This window comes from Aricia agestis, chromosome 1 (genome assembly GCF_905147365.1).
Source record: "Aricia agestis chromosome 1, ilAriAges1.1, whole genome shotgun sequence".
Classification (NCBI taxonomy): domain Eukaryota; kingdom Metazoa; phylum Arthropoda; class Insecta; order Lepidoptera; family Lycaenidae; genus Aricia; species Aricia agestis.
This window is the reverse complement of record NC_056406.1, coordinates 24,557,742-24,584,062: the sequence shown is the minus strand read 5'-3', so window position 1 is coordinate 24,584,062 and position 26,321 is coordinate 24,557,742. Positions and strand designations below refer to the sequence as shown.

Below are 26,321 nucleotides of genomic sequence, written 5' to 3'. Positions count from 1 at the left end.
ATCGGTGTCAATTTAATGTTATAATTTAATGATCTGTCGGCTGGGTTTGACGTATAGACTTAATATATAGCATTATAGGTTTATGTCACGACCAAACTACGTAGTCCCCCATCTGCCTAGGAATCAACTTCTCTGATAGTACATTTCTGTAAGTTTTACAAAAAGTTAAGAATTAATTATTCGGCTAGATTAAAGAAAACAAACGGAGATATAAATAAATATTTATTTAAGTTTCAATTCTCGTATCGCATAATATATAATAATAATTATTATGCTCACGTGAAAGTGTTTAACATTAAGTAAACTACATACTTCAACACTGCGTAACATTTACTTAATATAAGAGTCATTAGTTGTTTGATATAGCGAATATCTAAACACTTTGTAACAGAATTTATTTACAATCGTCTTCCTGTTATTTTCAAAATTACAATCTATTATGACTAATATATACACGTACGTCGTACATACAACTAAGTTCCTTTCACTCCTTGTCAAATACTTCCTAATCCTCGCGTTAGGAACTATTTGAAGCAACTGGTCCAAAAGCGATCTAGGGTATGGTAGAAATGTCGACTGACGCTTCGCAAGGAATGGTTTTCGTCCGTGTAACTCTGAAAAAAGATAAACAACTTTTCGATGGGCTTTCCACATAATTAAATATATAATTCGAAGAGCATACTTATTATCTAAATCAGCACTGGTTTTGGGAAGGTTTCATTTTATTACGTTTTCATTACAACTAAAGCTTCGCCCAAACCTACGCGACCAAAGCGACTGCGAAGCGGGAGCGTCTGCAACGCGGGACGTTCGCGTCGGCAGAGCGGGAATAATCTACGATTTCGCAGCGTAGTCGCGCAGGCGTCTACTGACGCGTAGGTTTAGCCGAAGCCTTAAATGATCGGTGTTGATTAAAAGTTCGACGTCATTTACGATGTGTTCATGTTATATTTTATCAGTCAAAATGGCTCCGAACGATGCCAATATCCGACACGCCCAGGACAATGCAATGTATATTAGCATGGCATGTCACGTACTCTTACATAGCCACAGTATTACAATATTTATTGTAATACTGAGACATGGCTAAATGTCGGACATTGGCGTCTTGGGCCCACTGTGATTCCAGCAATTCCTACCATCTGTTCAAACTCGATGTCCTCGAGCTGCAGCTGCTTAGCGAGCTGGAGGGAGTGCTGGAAGTGGACGTTGTCGTCGCCGGTGCCGTGGACGATGAGGTAGCGGCGGCCGCGCAACTTGCCCGCCTGCGGTATGACGTCGCCGCGTGCGTACCCGGCCGGGTTATTCGCAGGCGTATCCATGTAGCGTTCCGTGTAGATTGTGTCTAGAACGATATAAGGTAACAATGACGCCCGTAAGTCTTAACTCCAATGCATCAAGATTCGTTTTTCACGTGGGCACCGTACAGTTTTTTCGCAACAAAAATTTTGCTATGAGAGGACATAGAAAATTTAAGCGATGAAAAAGTTTCCGTCTCACAAAATATCTACATAACAAAAAGTTAAACCGTTTTAGAGCAAATCATTAAGGTATGGCGCGGGAACCTGTACGTTTTTCGGGGATAGAAACGATCCTATGTCCTTTCCCGGAATTCCAAAATCTCTGCATAGTCAAGTTTGATCAAAATCGGTTCAGCGGTCCAAGCATGAGGAGGCATTAACAGACAGACTTTACCCTACCATACCAGAAGGAGCGTTAAAAGTATAGCTGTGCTTTACTACATCAGATTTTTATATTCAATCGATTATAATTATAGATCGAAAAAGTAAATTATACAATCGTTGGTAGATCCGGTACACTATTTAAGAATTTATAAGACTAAAAAGTACCAAACTACACAGGTCCCCCATCTGCCTAGGAATCAACTTCCTCATAGTACTTTCGTGCACTATATATTATATAATATTATTTATATTAAGTTGATTCGATTAACACTTGATGAATAAATGAAAATTTATGACGAGTCGAACTCTATAATAATGATAGCTGGCCCTTCATTCCAAACTCTTTTTTTTTATTATTATAAAATTGTGGCCGTCTATGGACTGTTCGTCCACTTTTTTTTGTTATTTTATTATTTAGATTTTTCGCACCAAGGATAATTGAAATAATATTATGAATTTGAATTAATTGTGGTCCATCACGCCATGGACACTTTATATATATATATATATATATATATATATATATATATATATATATATATATATATATATATATATATATATATATATATATATATATATATATATATATATATAAAGTGTCCATGGCGTGATGGACCACAATTAATTCAAATTCATAATATTATTATCCATGGCGTGATGGACCACAATTAATTCAAATTCATAATATATATATTCATAATAACTTTTTTTTATATAAGTAACATATATATATATATATATATATATATATATATATATATTACTTATATAAAAAAAAGTGTCGTTAAAAAAGTATGTTTTATAAATTACATAATAATAACATTAATGTTTTGAACGGTGAGGTCCCAGTCGGTGTGGCGGCCAGTAGGTCCGACATTTTCCGATTTCCTTAGATTTTATGCTGCTCCATCCTTTGCCTTTAGATGTTGTGACATTGGCTTGGTGGAGAGGGGTCACTCAAGCTGGGTGGAGTAAATTTAATTCCAAACTCTTGACTTGTGAATTAATAAAGTTTATTATTTCGATTGTCCTACTTTTTCAATATTAATGCCAAATGATTAGAATGCAAATATTATGCCACAGTATAATTATTATACTCAAATCTTAATTAACTTTCTTTTATTCTTAATTGTTGAGTATTGGAACGAAGTTCCTTATCGCGCGTTGCGAAAGGTGGCTAGACGAAAAAAGTTGTAATGACATGACACAAAAGTGTCGGTATATTACAACTAGAGAAAAAAAAAATATAGTTGTAAGCCGTGCGGTAGCGCGTTCTCTCTCTCTCTCTTTATTTCTCTCTTTTTTCTCTTTTTATTACTTCGTTCCATCCGGGTGTCCCTTGACACCTCTCAAGTTTTTTTAATTGTAAATTATCTGCAAAACCACTTTTTGATTTATAAAATATTTTGTATTTGTTTGTGTGTTGTTTTTTTAAATAATAATAATAATAATAATCTACGTGCACACAAGTCCTAAAACACATTTATTATACAGTACTTATTTAAAGTTCCTATGGTACAAAATAAACCAATTTATTTAAAACTTAGTTCCAAACCAAAATAAAATATACGCAATTTCAAGTTAATTAAAAGATTAGATTTAAAAACTTGAATACTAAACTTATAAGTTTACAATAGCAAAGTTTAAGTTTTGCGTTAACTAATTACTTAAAGCTTAATGGCTTGAGTTGATGAAGCTAGTTTAAATTTTCTTTTGAGATAGCTGATAGCGACTGCAGCAGAGTTCTCGCAATATTTTTTCCTCAAAGTTAAAGTGTTGTTTTCATGTAAAGTTCATTGCTGCATTTTTCGTTCGATTGCTTTTGATTGTTTTAATTTAAACAAGAGGTTAAAAGTTCGTTCAATGTAAATGATTTTGGGTAGTATATTGTATAAAAGTGCATATTAATACTTAAAGAATATCGTATGACAATTATGACTGTGCCCATTCCATAAGAAGTATAACAGTATTAGTAAATTTTGCCTACTGTAGTCTGTATTAAACCACACTATATTCAGAGACCTAATCCCCCTGAATTTACACTGAATTGATCCTTAATACACTGCCCTGCAGTGTAAGGGTCTGAATTAACCCTAAGTCAAATAGTATTTAGATTTTAGGGAGTTAGGTTCCCTAGCTAGGCCTTCAAAGGGCCTTGAAAAATGTGGTACGTCTGACAAGCGGGGCGATTTCTGTTTCTACTCGGCTTCGGGAATTTAATCGTTCGATAATATTATGAAGTCGACATTCGACTCCCGTCATGTCGATTCCATATATTTTTGATTTGATTCCACATATATTTGATTCTATAAGGGTCAATTCAGACCGTAACGCGACGCGTAGATGCATAAATCCATACTTTAGGAATGCATCTACGCGTCGTGTTGCGGTCTGAATTGACCCTATAAGTAATAAAGAAAACGTGTTCACCAAGCCGTCTCATCTTACCGTAATAGAGCCAGGAGGTGACGGGCGCAACCGCGGCGCCGCACGCGAGGGTCCTGTCCTCGTCCTTGATGAGCATCATGGTTGTGGCGTACCCGCCGTAGCTCCAGCCCCATACGCCCACGCGCTGCGGGTCGATGAAGTCGTACTGGGAGATTAGCTTCCTGGAATACGGTGGGATATATTCAATTACAAGCTGCCCTAGCATACTAGACAAACGAAAGAATCTAAATTTTGACAGTTTTATCGGAAAAATTATCAGTTTTCTACCGTTCCCAGCATGGCGTTCGAATGAAAGTTTCTGGCCTTTACGATTTGTTTCCGGTCTTCGTAGAGAAGAAATAACCATAGTTCCTTGGATAAAAAGTCCTGAAGAAGATTAGGTCGTAGATTCATCGCCAATGCTATTTAATTTTGAGCGGATTTTGTGAACCGTTTTTATCACCTATTGTTAAGCGTTGGAACATTAAGGGCCGCGCTACATCGGAATGGCAGCGGCGAGGCGAACACTTTCAGTATCATAATAATATGATTTTAAACTTTATCTTCATTATTGTAATACATAGTGTCGCTTGAAAAATCTACGGTACTATTTTATACGTGGGAGAGCCATGCTTGGGCACGAATGGGCCGGCTCGACCGGGGAAATACCACGTTCTCACAGAAAACCGTGTTTCGCCGAGTGAGTGAGTTTACCGGAGGCCCAATCCCCTACCCTATTCCCTTCCTTACCCTCCCCTTTTCCCTTCCCTTCCCATCCCTACCCCCCCTATATTACCCTATTCCCTCTTAAAAGGCCGGCAACGCACCTGCAGCTCTTCTGATGCTGCGAGTGTCCATGGGCGGAAGTTGCTTTCCATCAGGTGACCCGTTTGCTCGTTTGCAGGGGGCATAATAAATTCCATAATAAAATAATAAAAATTATATTCCATAATAAAAAAAAATTAAAAAAACTCGATGAGTCTACATCGTCAAAGTGATAGACAAATTGATGGGCTATTATAGAGTTTGACAGATAATAATGTATAGGGCTTATGTCAAAATTAACATACCGTATAATATGTCTCTGAGTGCGGCAGTGAGCGTTGCAGTCGGGGATTTTTAAAGGTTTAGGTTAGTTTGATAAAATTTGATGTTATACAGTACTTGATGGCGGCCAGCGTGTCGGTGACCTCGATGGTGCCGAGCGCGTTGTTGACGGCGTGCATGTTGTCGACGCCCATCGCGCCGGAGCCGCGCACGTCCACCGACCCCACGATCATGCTGCGGTTGCTGGCCAGGTATGTGCTGTAGTACTCTGGAATTGATGTAGAGGTCCTTTAGGTTGAGTGTTCGATTAATATACATTGGTGACGTTACGGATTTTGATGATGAGCAAAGTGTGTAGACTGTAGAGGTTGTATAGGTTCATAGTGTCCAATTTTGATGATGAGCAAAGTGTTCTTTCGTTCTTCTGAACTTCTACCAATCACATTGTGAATTACATCGATAATAATTTTAACAAACCAAATTTCATCTAAATCGATTCAGCGGCTTAGCTTGTAGTGGTAGGAGACAGAGAGACACACATTCGCATTTACATAATAATATATTATTATTTCTCTCTCCCTCTTTCTCAGTCTCTCTAGCTCTACATTATCGGCACATCTGTATTTTATATGACGATAGCAATATCGTCATGTTTTGCAGCTGTTGTAGTTTTTCCAACTGGGGCCACTTGCCACTTTATTACACTCGGAGCTTAGCACGACTCAAAAATAACATCAACATGTCTCTCACCTAAATCGTAGCTGTCTTTAACCCTCGTGGTCCCGGGCCCGGCGTAGACCCTCACGATCATGGGGTACTTCCTGCCCGCCTCCATCTCCGGCGGCAGCAGCAGCTTGATGTGCGCCGGCACCCCACCCGCCAGCTTTAGCTTATTGAACAGTACCATCGGCATGCGGTACTTCTTCAACCGTTCCGCCAACTCCACGTTATCCGATAACAGCCTGAATTGGTTGCTCTGAAATCAGTGTTGTTTATTGGCAACATTCCTTTTAGACAAACAGTGAACTGAGAGAATTGACAGAAGGTGGCTGGTGAGCAACCCGTCCCACTTTTAATGTTCTCAACAGTGTCGTTAGCAGTTTTGCAAGTTTATTAATTTCCATATCCGACGCATTTAAAAAGTTCTCGCTTCTATATTAAATTAAATATTCTGACCTTTATTTGAAACCAAAGTTGAGTACAAACAAACATACCAGGAAATACCACGAAAATGAATAGATAGAAATACCAAGAAAATGATACACAATATGAGGAAAACGAGTAAAGTAAGTTATCTACTCCCATCTTTTGGCTTCGCGCGGTCAGTTCATTAGCATACAAAGTGCAAAGTACGTAGTTACATACCCGGGCATTGTATAAGTACGTAGTAGGAGGATAGTTGATGGCGCTGCATGTGATTATGCCGTAACTCCCGCCGGAGGAGAAATCCCCATCCACATTGTTACAGTGGGCGTGCCGGCAGGATATGCATTTGGGCACACCCTTCTTGGTCACCCACAGCTGCCGCTGCCATGGCTCCGTCCCGGGGGATACGATGTAGTAAACCGAATCGGTTTCCTGATCCCATCCCAGGATCTTCATCACCGTCGCGTTCCCGGGACTCAAGTCTTCTATGACTAGAGTGTTGAAGTCGAAGCGGGCGACGTGCATGAACCGGTTCTTCTCGAAGTACAACGGTTGAATCTGAAGCATCTTGAGGCCGGACGCATCGAAAAGCGGATCAGAGATATCTATCCAGCCATCTGGCTCGTTCTGCTGCTTGAGGATGCTACATTTGTTCTCGCGTAGGTTACAGTTTATGAGGGAGCTCGTATTCTGTCTCCTGTTGAGCCACAGCACCACGACGTTCTCGTCTGTCGCCCACTTCACGTTCCCCAGAATGTAGTCCTGTCCGACGACTTCGATTGGCACCGGTATAGCGAAAGTCTTGCTGTCCTTTTCGTCCAGCTTGTACACTCTCAGCCCCACCTTTGGGTTTGTGCGACCTGCCTGACAAAAATATTTTTAATTTATATTTGAGTACACTGAAATCTAAATTAAGCAATTTACACTGGTAGATCTCACCTTGGGGTACTTAAACGAAACGAGTTCTATATATTGGTTGCTGATGTTGGATGGAGTTCCGTAGTAGGGGTAAATGGCGGACTCCACTAACGTGTCGTTGAAGGAGGCTACAGCCAAGTAGGCACCGTTCGGGGAAAACCACAGCCCTTCGGCTGCGTCGAAGATCTCCTCTGTCAAATCAAAATGGAACTAACTATAAAAGTATTACAAAGACCGGTTTTTTGAAATATAATTTCGATATTCTCAATTCGACCATAATAAAACACTTCTGCTGTATCGTGACGTCTTTATGCATAGCTCTATTCTACATCACGCGGGTATAAATTTTCTCTAAATAAATATGAACCTTCATAAATCCAGTCGGTGGCGCCATAGTACACCTCCCCGGGGACTCCCTCTGTAGTGAGCGGGGAGGCGGCGTCGGGGCGCGACGCGTCGGCCACGTAGTACACGTTGTTGTCCTGCACGTAAGCCAGAGAGCTCCCGCTCCAGACCACCACCTGGAGGGGCCCCTTGCCGAGCTTAGATATGCTCCTGGCGAACAAACGTTACAGGTAAATAAATAGATTCTATAGAAAGTCGTAAAATTACATCCGTGTAGTGTTAGCTTCTGGCAAATATAAAAATGTTTCAAGATAGCTTTTCGCACTGTAAATATTATTAAAGTTTTCCTCACAAAACTATTAAAGGGATAGGCCACGAAATTGTTCACCTTTAGCTGTACCTCAAGCTATAAGGTAGTACAGATGATAATAATTGTAGCGTTTTCGAGTAGACAGGATATTTTTATGTTTTTAATTAATACCAATTAATCTTAACTGTCTTAACAAATAAAATCAAGGATATCAAGTAGCCACTCCCACTGATTGATACATTTTCCGAAAACCGGACCACATTTTCGTGTCCGGGTTCACAATATAGATCATTATCGATCAAAATATGAATCCTGCGATTTCACGCACGTAGCGGTGCGTATTGTGTAGTAAAACTGGTTCGCTGCCCACGCAGCAAACGGCAATTATAGTATAAAATATCCGGAGTGGAGCCGTGGGCGGTTTCGACTCGATCAATAAATCACATGGATCATTAGATAACACTTTCCATGATATTTTCTCATCATCGAACCAGTTGTATTACTGATTGTGCACATTTTTGCTTACTTTTGTTATTATAAAACGTTAATGGTAGAGCTAAAAAGTTAATTCGAAAGGTTACAATGCGGCTAAGGTCCAAGTAACTCACCCCAATGTAGTGTACTTTCAAAAGCTACAGATGAATATTATTCATCAACATATAAGTAGACACATGAATAATAAAATTTTAAAGGAAATATGAACGTCTCTACATGAATATTTGTTCGCCATGGTAAGTCTTAACCACGTGTACCGTGGCTAAACTGCGGAAAACGTTCTAAAACATAGTGATCGACAAGGGCCGCATTCTTGTCCCAAGTAAATTAATAACTGTCTATATCTCGTGCGTGTTTCCTCGAGTAGGACTGAGTAGGTATGTGGGGCGCGTACGTTGCGGCAATGTTTCACTTTCGTAACTGATACTAGATCCTTTAGCTCTATCTACTATAACTACTCGTATTATTTTCCAGCGAGTAAAATTTTTAAATCGTAGCTGCTACAATTGAAGACATGAGTAGATATAAATTTTTCCCTTATAAATTAAAAGAGCAGTTATTAATTTTTCCCTTTATAAATTAAACAAACCTTGTAACTTAAATATTACGCCATCCGGCTAATATATTAAGCTGTACACAGAATCCACATTTTTTTATTCTGAATCACTTTTCCGGATTGAAGCCTCCATTTATGCAAAAAATCGTTAGTTTTCAAATTGTTACTTACCCACTTCGTCCGCTTACGTCTTCAATTACATTACTTTTACTTGAGATACAGCCTGGTGATGACAACATACAGACAGTGAAGTCTTAGTTTTTACAGTTGGTAGGTACAGTAAGATGTAATTTGCTTATGGCCTGTCTAGCCTACCTGCCTTGTTTTAACAAAGGGTGCAAAATTCATGTTTAGTTAAAATGCAGTCTTTTAGTCATTTTTTTACGTCGACGCCTTTACTAAATGAATTACATATAAAATTTCTTGCACAATTTCCGATTCAAATTGCTATAAATCAATATAATCCTGAATAAAATCGAGTAATAAGAACCGTGACCGATAATTCGTTATGCTGGACACACAGTCACGCTTTCTCGATTTAAAATTCAAACAAAAAGTACCTAGTATTTTATCTTAAGTGTATCCTGATTAGACGCGACTGTTACCGTGACATTTCAAAGGTGTGGAGCGTGCTGGTACGTATTCTAGAACGGGTACTAGCAGGGCCCGATCTAAGGGGGGGCGAGCCGCGCATTTGCCCAGAGCGGCAAAAATGAGGGGCGGCGAAATTGACTTATTCCTATCTTCCAACCTAGCTATCCATCACTTAACTTTGAGAATTTTACCAGCTAACCTACCTTAAGTTTGCTAGTGGAAATATTTGAGTATTTTAACAAATTCCTCAACAAATATGTTTCCTGTATATGTAAAGGGCGGCGAAAATGATCTTTGCCTGGAGCGGCTAAATGGCTAGATCGGGTCCTGGGTACTAGCCAGAGACTCCTAAATTATTACACTTTGGGGTGGTCTGGCAATGGGAAGCAACTGTCATATAAGTACCACGCAATGGATGACGAGATTCCTACAGTTATATAAGATAAAAAAATGAGCTTTATACTTTACCGAAGGTTAAATAGACCTTCAGAATTAGATACCTCCTAACCGCGAGTCCAAAACTCCGTAGTTGCTGGTCGTTCTGACCCCTATAGGCGTATGGGGTGATATACAGAAAAACTTTCAGGTTTTATACAATGTCGAAAGTTTGGCTGTCACTAGCTCTTGGGAAAATCTGGCTAGGAATCAATTTCTTCGTACATAGATAATATCATATTAAGTGACCACGTACAATTTCTTTGCAATTCATCCCGAGAACGTGAGTCCGATCGCAGCCACGTTACGCTTATTTTAATACATGAGCATCCGAAAAGAAGAATATTAAATACTTAATATATTATTATATTATGTATTTACTTACTTGTCTTCTAGATTATAGATGAAATAATCTCCTATAGAAGAGTATCGATAAATCTGAAAAAAAATATTATTTTGTGATTAGGTACTATTGAAGCTTGCGTGAAACACATTGAGAGAACAGCACTATCTAGGAAGGAGCTTTGGACTTATACTATTATAACACCTGTCGACGTCTATAAAAACAACTAATGGGTCCTAGCACACGGCGACCTTTTGTAGCGATGCAGTAGCGATACTGTCACGCGTCTGCACCGAAGCAGTCCCCTAGCTGTGTGCCCTAGCGCCCCTAGCCTAGCACACGGGACGCTTAGCATTGCTACAGGAGTGAGGACTGAGGAGCTCGTTACAAATATTTTTATACGTGGGAGAGCCATGCTTCGGCACGAATGGGCCGGCTCGACCGGAGAAATACCACGTTCTCACAGAAAACCGGCGTGAAACAGCGCTTGCGCTGTGTTTCGCCGAGTTAGTGAGTTTACCGGAGACCCAATTCCCTTCCCTATCATCCCCAATTCCCTTCCCTTCCCATCCCTACCCTCCCCTATTACCCTATTCGCTCTTAAAAGCGCGCCGGCAACGCACCTGCAGCTCTTCTGATGCTGCGAGTGTCCATGGGCGACGGATGTTGCTTTCCATCAGGTGACCCGTTTGCTCGTTTGCCCCCTTATTTCATAAAAAAAAATGCGACAAACAACCGTTTAGCATTACCACAGAATATATATTAGTAGTGCATCACTACAAAAAGTTGTCGTGTGCTAGGGCCCCAAAACAAGTATTGAAAAATGTCATTTAATAGTAATTCTAATAGCAGTGACTTGCGTATTTAATTAAACTATTAAATTTTACTAGCATGTTAAAGTTTTAACAGCACTAGTAACATTTAGGTGTAGGTTACTTGAATTGCGGTTACAGTGACAATTAACGAGAATAAAGGCTTATGAAATGGCTAGTAATTATTTTACTTAATAATATTATACGAATAATCTTTGGTCTGATACCACTAAGTGAATATTCATTACTTCCTCCCAAACGCTATCTGTTTCCATAAAAACTCCATTCTTTTGAGAGCTACGAACCTATTCCAGTAGCCCTAGCACGGCCACCAGTAGAAATGCGAAAGTATGGACAAACTGTGGACATAAACTTAAAGTCCGTTCCGATCTTTCCGATCGACAAAAAATCAATTAAAATGCCACTTTATGACAGACTATATATAGTATATATGTCATGAAGTAGGATGTTATTTGAATTTTTAGGACTGTAGTCTGTCATAAAGTGGCATTTTAATTGAATTTTAGGGTAACGAAAAAAGATCGGAACGCTACCTTAAGTTTATCTCCACAGTTTGTCCATACTTACGCATTTCTACTGGTGGCCGTGCTAGGGCTACAGGAACATTTTGCGCTAATCTTTGTTTGTGGAATCGTAATCTAGGTAAGCGTGCGCGTGTGACAAAGAATAGCTAATAATTTGTAAGTTTTCTCTGTCACTCTTAATTTAAAAAATCACAACTTTTAACTCCATAGTAGAACAGGCATCTTTAAATTATAACACACTTCGTGGCGTGGGCTTATTGGTCCACATTTTATAATAATAATTTAGATTTTAGATCATCAAATCACAGAAATAAAAATTGTTATCTAACAACTTCCGCGTTCTAAAACAATTTTTCTCAATAATATAATAAAATTTATTGCTGATTGAATTAATTAACCTTTTTATATAAATTGTTCGATCAACTATGGAATGTGTTCGCTTAATAACAGTAAATATAGCGCGACTAGCGAGAAATCATTTCTAAATTCTAATTATTAATCTTTATTAAGAAAATTAATAATTAATATAAAAAAATTTGAATTAAGAAAATTAAAAATTAATAATAAAATTTATTAATATACTTATTTTTACACATTATGACATACTTAAATTGTAAATGCCAAAGTGTGTCTGTATGTTACCGCTTCACGCCCAAACCGTTAAAACCGATTTTGCTGAAATTTGGTATGGAGATACTTTGAGTCCAGAGACAGGACATAGAACATAATAATTTGGTCGGGTTATGTCAAGCCTAGCCGATAGGACCGTGGTCCATGATTAACATTAAATTGACATAACCTGACCAAATAACATATTATTTTAGGTGCGCCTTTTGCCTAAGAATCAATTTCTCTGATGGTAACTATTACATAATAGGAGAGAAGCCTCATAATAACAAAATTATTATTTCTTACCTTCTGCAAGTTATCTGCTAACAATAAATACTTCTGGTCGCTGGAAAACTTGAGCATCACGTATCTTCCTAACTTCACCTGTAACAAATATCATAAATCTTAATTGGTTTTTTACAAAAAAATGTGTATTTTTTGAAGGTAGTCATTGTAGCCCTGACGTCACTGCGACCCATGAGGATCTATTGTAACTCCTTCACACTAGAGTACCGTCCCCAACCCAATACTGCTCATAAATTGAACGATACAGTTGAGGTTGATGCCACGAAATATTTTGTGGATGAGTATTAATGGTACCTATCTACATAATTCAATGATCACTTTTTCAGAACCTAAACATTTAGGGATACTTACTGTGGAAGAATAAAAAAAAATGAATCAGGATTTTTGTCAATGTAGAGTTCAATCCTTAGGTTACCCCTTACGGGATTCCTCGGTATTTAAGCGCAAAGTATAACTTATGATAAGAAGATTACTCTTTAATTATTATGAGTAAGTATAATTTATGTAATCTTGGTACGTGACAAAATTATGTAAAAGAGACAAACAAAGGAAGGATATGGACGACTGGCCCTAAGACGACCCTAATTATTATTGTAATAAAAAATAAATAAGTATAATTTAGATTATTTTCATATCGAGTCAGAAAAGAGGTACTGCAGTTAAACCATTTTGCTAGCGGTGCTCGACAATTTTTGTATAGATATGACAGTATTACCGCGACGTTTCGAGCAAATAGTCAAAATGAACAAATCAAATAGGGCTATATATATATATATATATATATATATATATATAGCCCTATATATATATATATATATATATATATATATATATATATATATATATATATATATATATATATATATATATATATATATATATATATATATATATATATATATATATATATATATATAAGAATTGCTCATTTAAAGATATAAGATAGAATATCATAGGGGCTAAAGGAATTTACCAGATCAGCCTGGTCGAGCAGGGTGACGTAGTTGTCGGTGAGGGCATCGTACTTGTTCACAGCCGTCGGCTCCATCACGATGTACTCCGTGTCTGAAAGGGGTTAAAAGTTAAAATATTGTACCTATCTGATATATGTGTATCCTATCTGACTATAGTTAATGCCTCCTTGACTTGGCTACCTACTGCGGTGCCACCGCAGTAGGTGGTGATGTCGATTTCAGCGTTGCATGGTGGTGCAACATTTTTTTTATTAATTCCTAGTTTGGATAGTACATGCAAGGACCATACACGGATGGACATGTAAAAAGTCCGCCTGATTTTTGCCAGTCGTGTAGGTACCGAACACTTTCGTACTTATTTATTCCTCCTTCTAAGGATTTTAATTTTTACCTGACACCCATTCTGCGGCGAGGCGGGCGGGGAAGAAGGCGTGCTGGAGCGGCACCAGCTCTTCCAGCGCGAAGGTCTTCAGGAAGCTCTGGGGTGATGGCGTCGCCACCACGCACCACGCCAGGACGCTCGCCGATAAAATATACCGCAACTACAACAGCATTACAATGTTGTTTTTTTATATATTTTATTTAATTCAACTATTTGTTGTACATGTCTACATTATTCATATTATGTAAATTGTAAACATTCACAAAAAGACACAACAGGTTCTCTTTTCTTGTATCTTTTAATGAGGAAATATTTACACAAATTAAGGTGTTGCATCTAGCTAAATTATCAAGGCGTCGCCTTAAATTATAATATTGAAATTCACGCCCACCGATAAAAATAATTTGAAGTTGTCGTGAAAGTCGTGAAATTTGTTCCACTTTTAAATCGTTAATTCTGAAGAACGTTATTTTTTCACCCTATTTTTTTTGTTGCGGCCCGAGACACTAAGCCCAAAACATGTTTGTGGCCCATATGAAAAAAAGGTTGGGAACCACTGGAGTAGAAAATTAAACGATCGATTTCATGACGATATAATATTCCTATATCCATAGACTAGATGCACCCTCTGAAGTACGATTTAAAGGACCCCATTGAAATAGGCATGATGACTATTTTTTTTTCTTATCGGTAATTGAAAGACACTTACGGCCATTCCCAATATTTGATCTATCTCTGGTTTTGCCCTACTAGAGATAGGAATAGCTCACATTAGACATTAGAGACATATAATATTTTATGTCAAATCAATGTTAGCTTTGATCGGTTGTATGTCAAACCAGAGATAGATTGAATATTGCGAACGGCCGTTAAAAAATAGAAACATCGTTGAAAGAATTACTCTGATAGCTTAAAAATTCACCAAGATATGACAATTCAAATATCTCATAAAAAAGACCTGCCCGAAACGCTCCATACAAAGTGCTACGAAAGTATGACGTCAGTCCTTCGTAGTTTGTATGCATCGGGAGACAACTTTGTTCGACAGGTATATTAAATATTGCGTTTATGAAAGTGGTTTCATAACAAAAGTTGCTTTTAATTGCATAACTTATCGAATTGTATACAAAAATTATTTATTTTAGTAAAAAAAATTCGACTTGAATATCCAACTTTGAAGGCGCATATAAAAAAAAATACAAATGCTATCAAGCTGAAACTTTGGGAACACTTATTTTTTACCGTGATTTCTTTATTATTATTAACAAAATTCGCTAATCTTTGACCTTGTCATCATCCCTATTGGTTTAAATAGGCTCCAAAATTATTATTAGACCGATTTGGATTTGTTTTTGAGAAAACGAGGTAAGGGCAAAGCCTACTTTCTACTGTGACTAAACTGTAGGCGCGATTTCCTTTTGCGTAGACGAGGTCATAGGCAACATTTAGTCAATATGTTAATTTAAAATGTATTATTATAAGAGACGGCTCATAACCAAACAATTTCGCAAATCCACTTTCTAAAGTTGAATAACTGCATTAAACTAAACGGGCGCCATTTTTTGTTTACATATTTTGTATGTAAACGAGACTATGATCTAGGTTCCAGATTAAGTAAATTGCTTTTTTTAACAATTTTATTTACATTTTGTGTCATATGAAACCGATATAATCGTGATACTTTAAATTTTACTTTACTTCTTATATTTTATGTACGTAAGTGTAAAATTACAGTCAATAAAGTCATGAAGTCATTCGCTATAAACAACACGGAGTCAAAGATTTGTGACAAAATGTCTCCGTTGTGAAAGGTTAAAGGTTAATAATCTTAATTTGTAGGTCATGGGAACTCGCCCGCCAGTGCATCGGAATTGGTCGTGCAAGCTGCAGTAGCTATTCCTAGGAATAAAGATAAACATCTCCAATACTTCGTATGAGACGATGTTGTACATTTCTATACTTATATGGATTCGGCTGCAAGCATTTTCAAGAAATGTTGTAATTCTATGTTCAACTTATTCTCTAGGGTGTAATAAAACAAAGTGATGGGTATGTGTCCTATAAGGCATAAAATTCACTGTGTAAGTTTTTTTTTATTCAGCCCATTATACAGTGTGTAACAAAAACAAGTGATAATAATTTAGGGTGTGCACGTGTTCCCTGTAGAGAATTCACTGTGAAAGTAGCAGCGCTGAAAGACCAAAAATTTTTTTCACTTTTGTATCGGGAAACTCGTGACGCTCGGGCCCTTGCCCATACAAAAGTGAAAAAAAATTTTGGTCTTTCATCGCTGCTACTTTCACAGTGAAATCTCTACGTACACACCCTAAAGTATTATCACTTGTTTTTGTTACACCCTGTATATGGGACCTCTCGTTCAATGAGTAAGTTTCAGCGCTAAAAGACTAAATATCTACTTTTGAACTCCAAAAATATCAAAGTTTTTGCTTCATAGTACGATTCACAAATGTCGTCTTTTAAAACCTGTTGATATTCTGAATAACGGAGCTACTTATTACTACATGCTGTGACAAATATGGATATATCGTATTTATTTAAATACATGAGTCACGATTTGGACCTATAGAGCTTCCAGCTTTAATAAATCATCCAAAATTTATTCATCAACATGCGCTACCTATCAATCTCACTCTGAAAAATACTGTTAGACTAAATGCATTCGAAAACGTTGATAGCGAAGTTAGAAATCAAAAATGTATTAGGATTTGCACAGTGTGTTACGCGTTATAGCTTATTAATTTTTTATTCTTCACTAGAATTATTACTTATATAGAAACCACATTCTAGCAAATAAAATTATGATTATGATTAGATGACCCGGTGAACTTCGTACCACTGCCCTCCTAATATCCTCCTTCTCTAGGCTACTAGGAATATTTTAAAACTAAAATTAGCCAAATCGATCCAGCCGTTCTCGAGTTTTAGTAAGACCAACAATATTTAAAATTGTGTTTATTTATATAGTTTTACTTCGCTATCGAAATTATCGAATCTAAGTTGACTAAGAACTCTATATCGGTGACGAACTCTATTATCTTGTACCCGCGGCTAATTTGTAAGGTCAATTTTTTACGAGGTATCACAAATTGACTCCAAATATAACTTTGATAACATGATGGACGGTTTTTTCCCAATGTGTTATTTAAACATACATATTATTTTGCCTATTCATTATTATCTTCGTTAATAAAAATAATATAATAATAAAAAGTTTCCGTCATCGGTAGTGATGAAAAGCCGGCCAAGTGCGAGTTGGGGTCACCCATGAAGGGTTCCGCAGCAGCAATAAGATTTATTTTTATAAAATTAAAAGGTTTTTTGATTTATTTTTATTTTTCAGTTGATTTAATGAAAGTTAAATTAAGGTTAACCATTTATGACGTATAAAAAAACTGCTTGCTAGATCTCGTTCAAACCAATTTTCGTTGGTAGTTTTTATAGTAATGTACATCATATATTATTTTTTTTGACTTACCATGTTGTACTTTAGAAGTTAGAGGGGGGGGCACACATTTTACCACTTTGGAAGAGTCTCTGTCGCAAACTATTCAGGTTAGTAAAAAATTATATTAGAAACCTCAATATTATTTTTCAAGACCTATCCATAGATACCCCACACGCATAGGTTAGATGAAATTTTTTTTTGTTTCAGTTGTACCTATGGGGATTTCAATAATTTTTGCATTTTTGTATCAAAGGCTTAATGCGGTTTACAGACTAGGTACATCTACTCACCAAATTTCAATAGTTATAGCTCTTATAGTTTCGGAGAAAAGTGGTTGTAACATACGGACGGACAGACAGACAGACAGATAGACATGACGAATCTATAAGGGTTCCGTTTTTTGCCATATTTTGGCTACGGAACCCTAAAAAGAATGCTGTTCAAAATATTTTTATTCCGTCGTCGCAAAGTTATCGTCACAAGTATCATCAAGCTATAGAGAGCAAAAACTTTTAATTTAGGCTACTGCAGAGTGCAGAACACTATTCTCAACCTAAGTACGTACTTAGGAATGTTCTTTGGTTTACAACTTTTTGTGTATAAAAGTTACTAAAAGATTTATTTATCTGACTAGTATGAATATTTATTTTACCGACTTCCAAAAAGGAGGAGGTTATACGTTCGGCTGTATGTATCTTTTTTTTTTTTTGTATGTTCAACGATAACTCAGCCGTTTCAATTCAATTCAATTCAATTTCTTTATTTGCAAAATGTGAGTTAGTACTTAAAGTAGTTAGTAGATTTCACAATCGTATCATCACATTTGCCCAACTGGGCATGCAACTGTTTAGCTTATAAACTACAATTTAATAATATGAAATATTACTATTCTTACAAATTAACAAAGTATAAAATATTATACAGGGTGTAACAAAAATAAGTGATAATACTTTAGGGTGTGTACGTGTTTCTTGCAGAGAGTTTACTGTGAAAGTAGCAGCGCTGAAAGACCAAAAATTTTTTTCACTTTTGTATGGGGAAACTCGTGACGCTCGGGCCCTTGCCCATACAAAAGTGAAAAAAAAATTCGTCGTTCAGAGCTGCTACTTTCACAGTGAACTCTCTACAAGGAACACGTACACACCCTAAAGTATTATCACTTATTTTTGTTACACACTGTATATTCCAAATGTGTTAATTAAAAGAGGCTTATGTGTGCTGTATGGTTAACTTATTTAAATATTACCAATTGTCAATAATAATAAGTAATTAGACATAACAAAATCTATTATTATTAATCATATTATAATTCATTATTTAATTGTATTTTATGGAGAATTATTATATTTTAAAAGTCAAATTATAGGTAAGTATGGATTTTATTATGTCAATTTATAGTCAATTTAATTACAATAATTATTAATTATCAAAATATAAGAATAATATCATGTCATACAGTTCATTAAAAAATATTTTCATTTAAAAAGTCATTTACAGTATAATAGCATTTGTCAATTAAGAATTTTTTAGATTTCTTTTAAACATGTTTAAGTTTTCAATTTTTTTTTTTATGTCCGTAGGCAATCTATTATAAATTAATGTTACCATGCCTATTACTCCCTTTTGCATAAATGTTGTATTACGGGTTATAGTCCCAACTCTTAATTTAAGTCTGTTGCTTTTAAGTTTTGGAAATATATTTATATTGGTTTTAACTAATAAGGCGCATCAAGGGCGTCGCCAGGGGGGGGCAGGGAGGGGCAGCTGCCCCCCCCTAGAGACTCTAAAAAACGTTGCCAAATATAATGCAAAAGCAACGACCACTATAATATTAAAATCTGGTAATAGATGTAAGGCTCGTAGTACAAGTGAAAAATTTCATGTGCTGTCGACTTTACCTACAATTCATACCTACTTTTCTCATTTATAGAGAGTGAGTAAAGTATGAATTGTAGACTGTAGTAGGTAAAGTCAACTTTCCCCACCCTGCGCCATCGGCTGGCGACGCCCTTGAGGCGCATTCAAGTATATACATGCTTGCAAGAGTATTTTGATATCGTCGCTTGCAAGAGGGAGTACATTATATTTTTTAAAGTATCGTACACAACTTTCATTCTGTTTTATACGAAAAACGGCTCTGTGACATCTTTTTTGTGCCTTGAAAACAAGTTCCCTATTGGATGAATTACCCCAAAAGACAACACCATATCTCAAAGAAGACTTAACATAGGTATTAAAAGCTATTAAAACAGGCTATGTATGTGAGACATTATTCAGCATATAAAGAACGTATGCATATTGATGCAACTTCTTACACAATGAGTCACAATGAGCTTTCCAATTAAGTTTGTCATCTAATATAATACCTAAAAATTTTGTAGTTTGAGTATCTTCTATCGGGATGTCTTGATATTCTATATTTAATTTGATTTTATTTGTACGTTGATGAAATTGGATCATTTTAGTTTTTTCCAAATTTATTATTAGATCGTTCCTTTGAATCCATTTTATATTTTTTTAATGCTTTCATTTATTTGTTCTTCAAAATTTTTATTGATTTTTGTGTTTGTGATCCGTTTTTCAAAATTATTTTTGTGTTGTATAGGGTTTAACTCGAATTTGTTACCATGTTCACGAAAGTGGTGATCTGATGATGGGATCCTGGAGGAATCGAGAGGACTCCTTGTTTGTATGGAAACATATAGTGATTTCAATTTTTTCTGAAGCATTCGAGGTGAATGCTACCAAAAAGTAAGATTTCGCACCAGGTTATACCCTGGATCCGAAGGTACCCAACAGAACTTTTGAATCCTTATAGATACAGGTTCGGAGATTTTGGCGTTGTTTAAACAACTGAAAGCATAAGCCAACACATCAATTTATTTTATCATCATCATAAAAATCATAATTATGCCATGGGTCATCACATTATGACCCAATTATTGATGCTTTTCGTGGTATTTTGCATCGAAGCAGATGTTTTTGATGATTATTTCGCTGTTTGTGGACCGATTTTCAAAATTCTTGTGTTGTTGTATAGGATATAATATAGCTGATGATGGGATCTATGAGCAATCGAGGGAAATCCTTGAAATTTATCAAAAGACACATAGTGGTTAAAATGTTGTTTCTAGTAACTTAAACGTATGTTACGAATAAGAGAAAGTTCATACGAAGGTGTCTCTTGGTCCAAAGGCACTGAACAGAACTCCTGAACCTTTAAAGATAAAAGTTTTTAAATTGCAGCATCGCTTAGATAACTGCAAGCATTTACCACAATTTCGCTTACAGTAACATAATGTGAATAGTTAACATTCGTGGTGGTTATTTACGCATAAAGCCTTATCTTGTAGATAACTAAATAGAGTGAAATTATTATTTTTAACAAAAAATTAAAACCGACTTCCAAGGTAAAAATAATAATAATATGAACTAAAACGTATTAAATAACTCTTACTCTATAATAGTGCCTTTTTCAGAATTCGTCTAAATCTCAACTATTTCTGTACATACTACAGTCTTCATTACTTTGAAGTCGGTACCAGTCCCAAAAGCTTCAGATATTCTGACATTGACTGAACTCACGATAAAATTAGCTGGTACAGACTTCAAATAATGAAGACTGTTGTAGTATGTACAGAAATAGTTGAAATTTAGAAGAATTCTAAAAAAGGCACTATTATTTAATACGTTTTAGTTCATATTATTATTGTTTTTACCTTGGAAATCAATTTTAATTTTTGTTAAAAATAATAATGATATTTTGTATATAGATTATAGAGTCGACAACTCGAGACTATAAAGCAGGGGTCACCTATTAATTTCGCTAAGGGTCCATTTTAAGAAATGAAATGACCTTCGCGGTCCGCACATTATGGAAATTACAAACTAGATTTTTCTTTCCATAATCATTTACAATTATATCAATGAGAAAAGTGTCAATTTTTGTAGCTAATTGTTAACTCTCTGATGTTTGGAGTGAAATTGGTGCAAGCTATTAAATCCTGGAGATGTTGATCAGTAAGTCGAGACCGAAATTTATTTCAACAAAGTTCATCTTAGAAAATGCTTGGTCCGCACACCATGGTGAGTCGGCGGTCCGGATGCGGGCCGTGGTCCGCCATTTGGTAACCCCTGCTATAAAGTATTAAAACTTATAGTTGGTCTCTGTTAAGCATATTTTGTGTACAAACCCATTACCCACAGAAAAAAATGTTGAGTTAAGAATGCAGTCTTGTTTTAAATTAATTATCTAAAGAACATGACTGCAAATTACGTATTGAGTTATGAACTCAATACGTAATTTTTGCGGGATGAGTGATGTTGATGACACACAAATATGCTTAACAGCGTCTTGTTATCAGTCAGAAAATACACAATGGGCATTGTCCAAAAAAAAAATCACATGTACTTTTTATTTTTTTTTTTCGTTAAAATAGGGAATTTAAGAATATAAATTAAATAATTTTGAAATTCATTGGCTAGTTTTTTCTCAATAAATTTTTAAAGTTTCGCTCTGACGTCATCATCGGCGGCCAATTGACCTCTGCAGTATGTTTTAAATTTTCTTTCAATCTTATTTATAATGGCTGCTTCGTCAAATGCAAGTTCTCATTATGTGAAAGCTGATACGAGAAGCTTACCAAAAGTTCGAAACGTAATGTTGGTCGAATTTATTGCTAATTTAACGCCATTGCAGGTCAAACAAAGGTTAAACACATTTGTTCAAAAATATAAGTAACTAATGGCTATTTTTTTCGTTTATATACAGAAAAACGAGCACTGACCTCCTCTTCCTCGAAATGTTTTTGTAATGAGCAAATTTAAAAAAAGTGGACAATCCCCATTAGATTGTACAATTTCTCTTTCAATTTTAAGATATACCTGTGCAATTATCGTCTAAATATCATGATTTAGACGATAATTGCACAATCCATTCTAATATTATAAATGTCAAAGTGTGTCTGTCTGTCTGTTACCTCCATCACGCTCAAGCCGCTGGACCGATTTTCCTGTTTGGTATGGAAATACTTTGGATCCCGAGAAAGAACATAAAATACTTTCTATCTCGGAAAAATGTATGGTTCCCGCGATTTTGGCGCAACAGAGTTGCGGGCGTCATGTTATAATTGCCATAATTTGCCTGTCTTCATGACAAAACATTATTTAAAGTGATTCTCCAGTGCCTATCTAAAGGTATTGGTACGTTACGGTACTATAGTTTTTTTATTTATTTATTGGTATCAATAGCCAGATCTATGTAATATTGACCTTTAGAAGAGGAGGCCCTTGATCTAGAACGTAACATAATAAGACTTTGATCTAGTTAAGTCGTTATTATTGTTATGTACTTACCCACTTTTAAGCTACTTAAGTACATAATTATTATTATTTTCTAGGTGGCATAATGACATAGATTCGGAGAATGTCTTGTACACTTGTATAAAACTAACCTACCAGTTACCACTTATATATTTAACCTCCACACAAGTCACAATAAGTTAATTCATATTCAATAATCACAAAAATATTATATTTGTACAAAACGAAAATACATTTACTTATTTTAATTATGTTTTCGATGAACCGTTTAAATCTGACGGAAATTTTCATAATAACTTGAGGAAAATGTTTTAAAAATATTTTACTATAACAATTTAGAATCAAAGTACGTTGTAAATTAATGTTTTCGATAGTTTTGCTACTTAAACTATGTTTACCTGTACTTAACAACAGGATAAAACTTAATAATGACGACGCAAGCGGATAAAGTGGGTAACGAACAATTGATATTAATAAAAAGCAATTTAAATTTGAAAATGTTCGTATTTTTGCATAAATGGCTATTTAGGACTGGTAAAATAATTTAAAATAATAAAATATGGATAATAAAAAGTTTATGTATAGCCAAAGTATGTATATTGTATAACAGGTAAGTTACAGAGTTTGTTGAAATTATTAGGGAAAAGTGAGTGATTAATTACTAAAGATCGCCCAATGGTTGAAATTCGACCTCAAATAAAAAAATTAATTAAGTACTTATAAGTATATTTTCGTTCGCTTTTCTATTTCGATATTCTATTGTGAAAAATTTGACTTTATTATTTTTAGACATAATTCTTGCGACAGTCGCAGATTAATAAAGTCAAATGATGACAGACTGGCCGAGTAATTAACTACTTAACAGTATTTAAGATTCAATAAAAAAAATATTTGACAATTATCTATAGTTGAAGTCTACTTCAACCATAAATAATTATAAGAGTATAATTCGTATGTATAGGCTTGTCCCTAGTGTGTGTAATGTTTTATTTATTAATGAAAATATTTGATAAAATCATAATTTCAAAACAATACTAGCTCGATGCACTCCTTCATGTGTGAAATTTCATTCACCTACGTTTCCGCATTTTTCGTCAAAAGGGATCCAAAGTTTTTCGCTCGCGTATTAATACATAGATGTTATAAAATGTTAGTTGTCCACTTCATCTACTTACGTTTTTAATTGATTCTTATACTACCTTTATCAAAATCCAGTCTACGGTAAGTTACGTCAGTTAATTAGTACTATTAAGTACCTGTTAACAATACACGATTAGCAAAATAGGGTACGCCGTATGAAGCCGGTGCTGGCTTACCACTTATATTACCAGTCAGTTGCACGTGCTCGCCCATAGTGATTGTTACTTGGCCTTGCTTTTTGTCACGAAAACTTATGTGACTAGAGTATTTATTTGAAAAATTTTTCACCATTTTATGCAAAAATCTGACTATATTGTATTTCCTACTTGTTACCTGCATAGTTGTTAAGCCCGAATTTGTTTATCACATGGGAACGGTACTTTTTGCCGGGATGAAAACTATTCTAAGTGCTTTCCTAGAGCTCAAATTTTATAATAAGTACTAGATGACGCCCGCAACTCCGTTGCGCCAAAATTAGTTTATCGCGCGGGAACCGTACATTTTTCCGGGATAAAAAGTATCCTATGTCCTTTCCCGGGTCTCAAAGTATCTCCATGCCAAATTTCAGGAAAATCGGTTCAGCGGTTTGAGCATAAAGAGGTAACAGACAGACAGACAGACAGACAGACGGACAGACAGACAGACAGACACACTTTCGCATTTATAATATTAGTATGGTAGTATGGATATACAAACTTTGTATAAATATACATACGGTTCATCAAAATCGGTTAAGCGAATAAGGCATGAAGATCGAAGAAGAAACAGCGAAAAATACACTTTCGGATTTATAATATTAGAATGAGTGTTATTTTAATGGCAAAGTTTACTTTGATTTAAACGTAGAGTCATCCATTCATTGTGACGTGACGTGATATCTCTTTGAATTTGTAATTCAAAGAATTTGTAAGCCTAAAACAATATAAGAACTTGGTAATCCCAGTCGTATGGTGTTAATATTTCCCACACAAAAGCGACCTGCTACTTGTTAGTGAGTACAGTGTAGACACAAACGGCGCTGCTGTGGACTGTGGTAATGAGATGAGTGCCCCACAGGCCACAATGGAATTAGTGACTGTAGTCTGTCCCATATTATACACTATACAGTATACGCGTTGTAATTTTCGCAGTTGTGTTGCAATGAAAATGGTACGTTACGAAAAGGCTCCTTGCCATGGGAACAATTTTATCATGTTTTTTTTAATAATAAACAACCTTGTTTGCTTATACATTTAACTTCTGTATTGTCACTTTTCGGCAGACAATGAGTTAGAACTCAGAAGTCAGATGGCCCAGCAATATGCAATGAATACATTTAATTCATATTATCATGTTTTTTTTTAGTTTTCATTAATCAAGAACATGAACTATTTAATGATTTCTAATCAGTAATGAATATTGTTCCAATCTTAGTGGTTCCAATTTACAACCTATACCAAAAGGCTAATAATTAGTCTATTGTTTTTATTTTTTAGGCATGCATGATTGCTTTTAAGTCATAAAAGTAGGTACGTAGTGGTCATAGGTTATATAATATTTACAAAGCTAAGGGCCTGTTTCACACACACATGATTGTTTTATTGTTAAAAGAAAGACATCAAAATCTTAAAAAGGCATTTGGCTAGTGACTTTCATAGATGTTTAGTGTTTTTTCCTCGAGAAATAATTTTATGCAGTAAGTAATGGCAGGTTTGGTACCTAATTGATTATTTTTAATACTTAGGAGAATTTTATATTTTTATTCTAATGTTATGAAATACTAATTCATTAGAACGCAGAAATAAAACACTTTATGTTTTCAGAAAGAAAACAGAAACATTTTTTAAGATGTAATACCTACCTTTAATAGAAATAATTAGGCATGTTGTAAATTGTAATGTTTGAGTACCAAAGTTCACAAAGCACTTGAAGTACCAATGTTTACAAAGCACCTATCCACTTTCTATAAAAAGCACATCACTTTAAATGTGGACCCAAAATCCAAATAAATACTAGGAAAACTAAAAATTTCCCACTTTTAATGTTAATTAATTAAATTTTAATGTTGTATATTTGCGAATACCGTGTATTTAAAGCAAACAACCTATCTATAATAGAGCTACGATACATTATAAAAGCTTTAGCCTTTATAGTTACTATTATAATAAAAAAGTTAATAATGTATGACTGAAAAAAATCCCTGAAAAAAATTGTTAACATTTTGTAAAAAAAATATTCACTACAATTTGAAAAGCATTACAAAATAAATCAAAACACGAAACCGATTCAACTCTAATATAAAGACATAATTATTATTTTAAACAAAATCTACGCGGAAATCATGAAAGACGAGCAAATATAATCACCATGATTCAAATCACAGGACCGCAGTAAAGAGGTCAGGTCCTCAATGAGTTAAGTGGTCCAATCAGCACATCACTCCACGAGTCGCGAGAATCCGCCGCGGCGCACGGACGCAAAC

At 35.5% G+C, this 26,321-nt stretch overlaps 1 protein-coding gene across 1 annotated transcript; it reads right to left on the bottom strand.

The window, feature by feature from the left end:
* Nucleotides 1-269: 269 nt before the first annotated feature.
* Nucleotides 270-26,321, bottom strand: LOC121731420 (venom dipeptidyl peptidase 4-like). The gene is made up of 13 exons (XM_042120838.1): nucleotides 26,206-26,321; nucleotides 13,942-14,092; nucleotides 13,550-13,641; nucleotides 12,577-12,654; nucleotides 10,347-10,399; nucleotides 7,594-7,781; nucleotides 7,248-7,417; nucleotides 6,528-7,172; nucleotides 5,913-6,138; nucleotides 5,280-5,430; nucleotides 4,137-4,297; nucleotides 1,140-1,345; nucleotides 270-614 (listed from the first exon to the last, which is right to left on the bottom strand). The coding sequence occupies exons 1-13, from the start codon at nucleotides 26,206-26,208 to the stop codon at nucleotides 525-527; spliced, it is 2,214 nt and encodes a 737-aa protein (XP_041976772.1). The 5' UTR covers nucleotides 26,209-26,321; the 3' UTR covers nucleotides 270-524.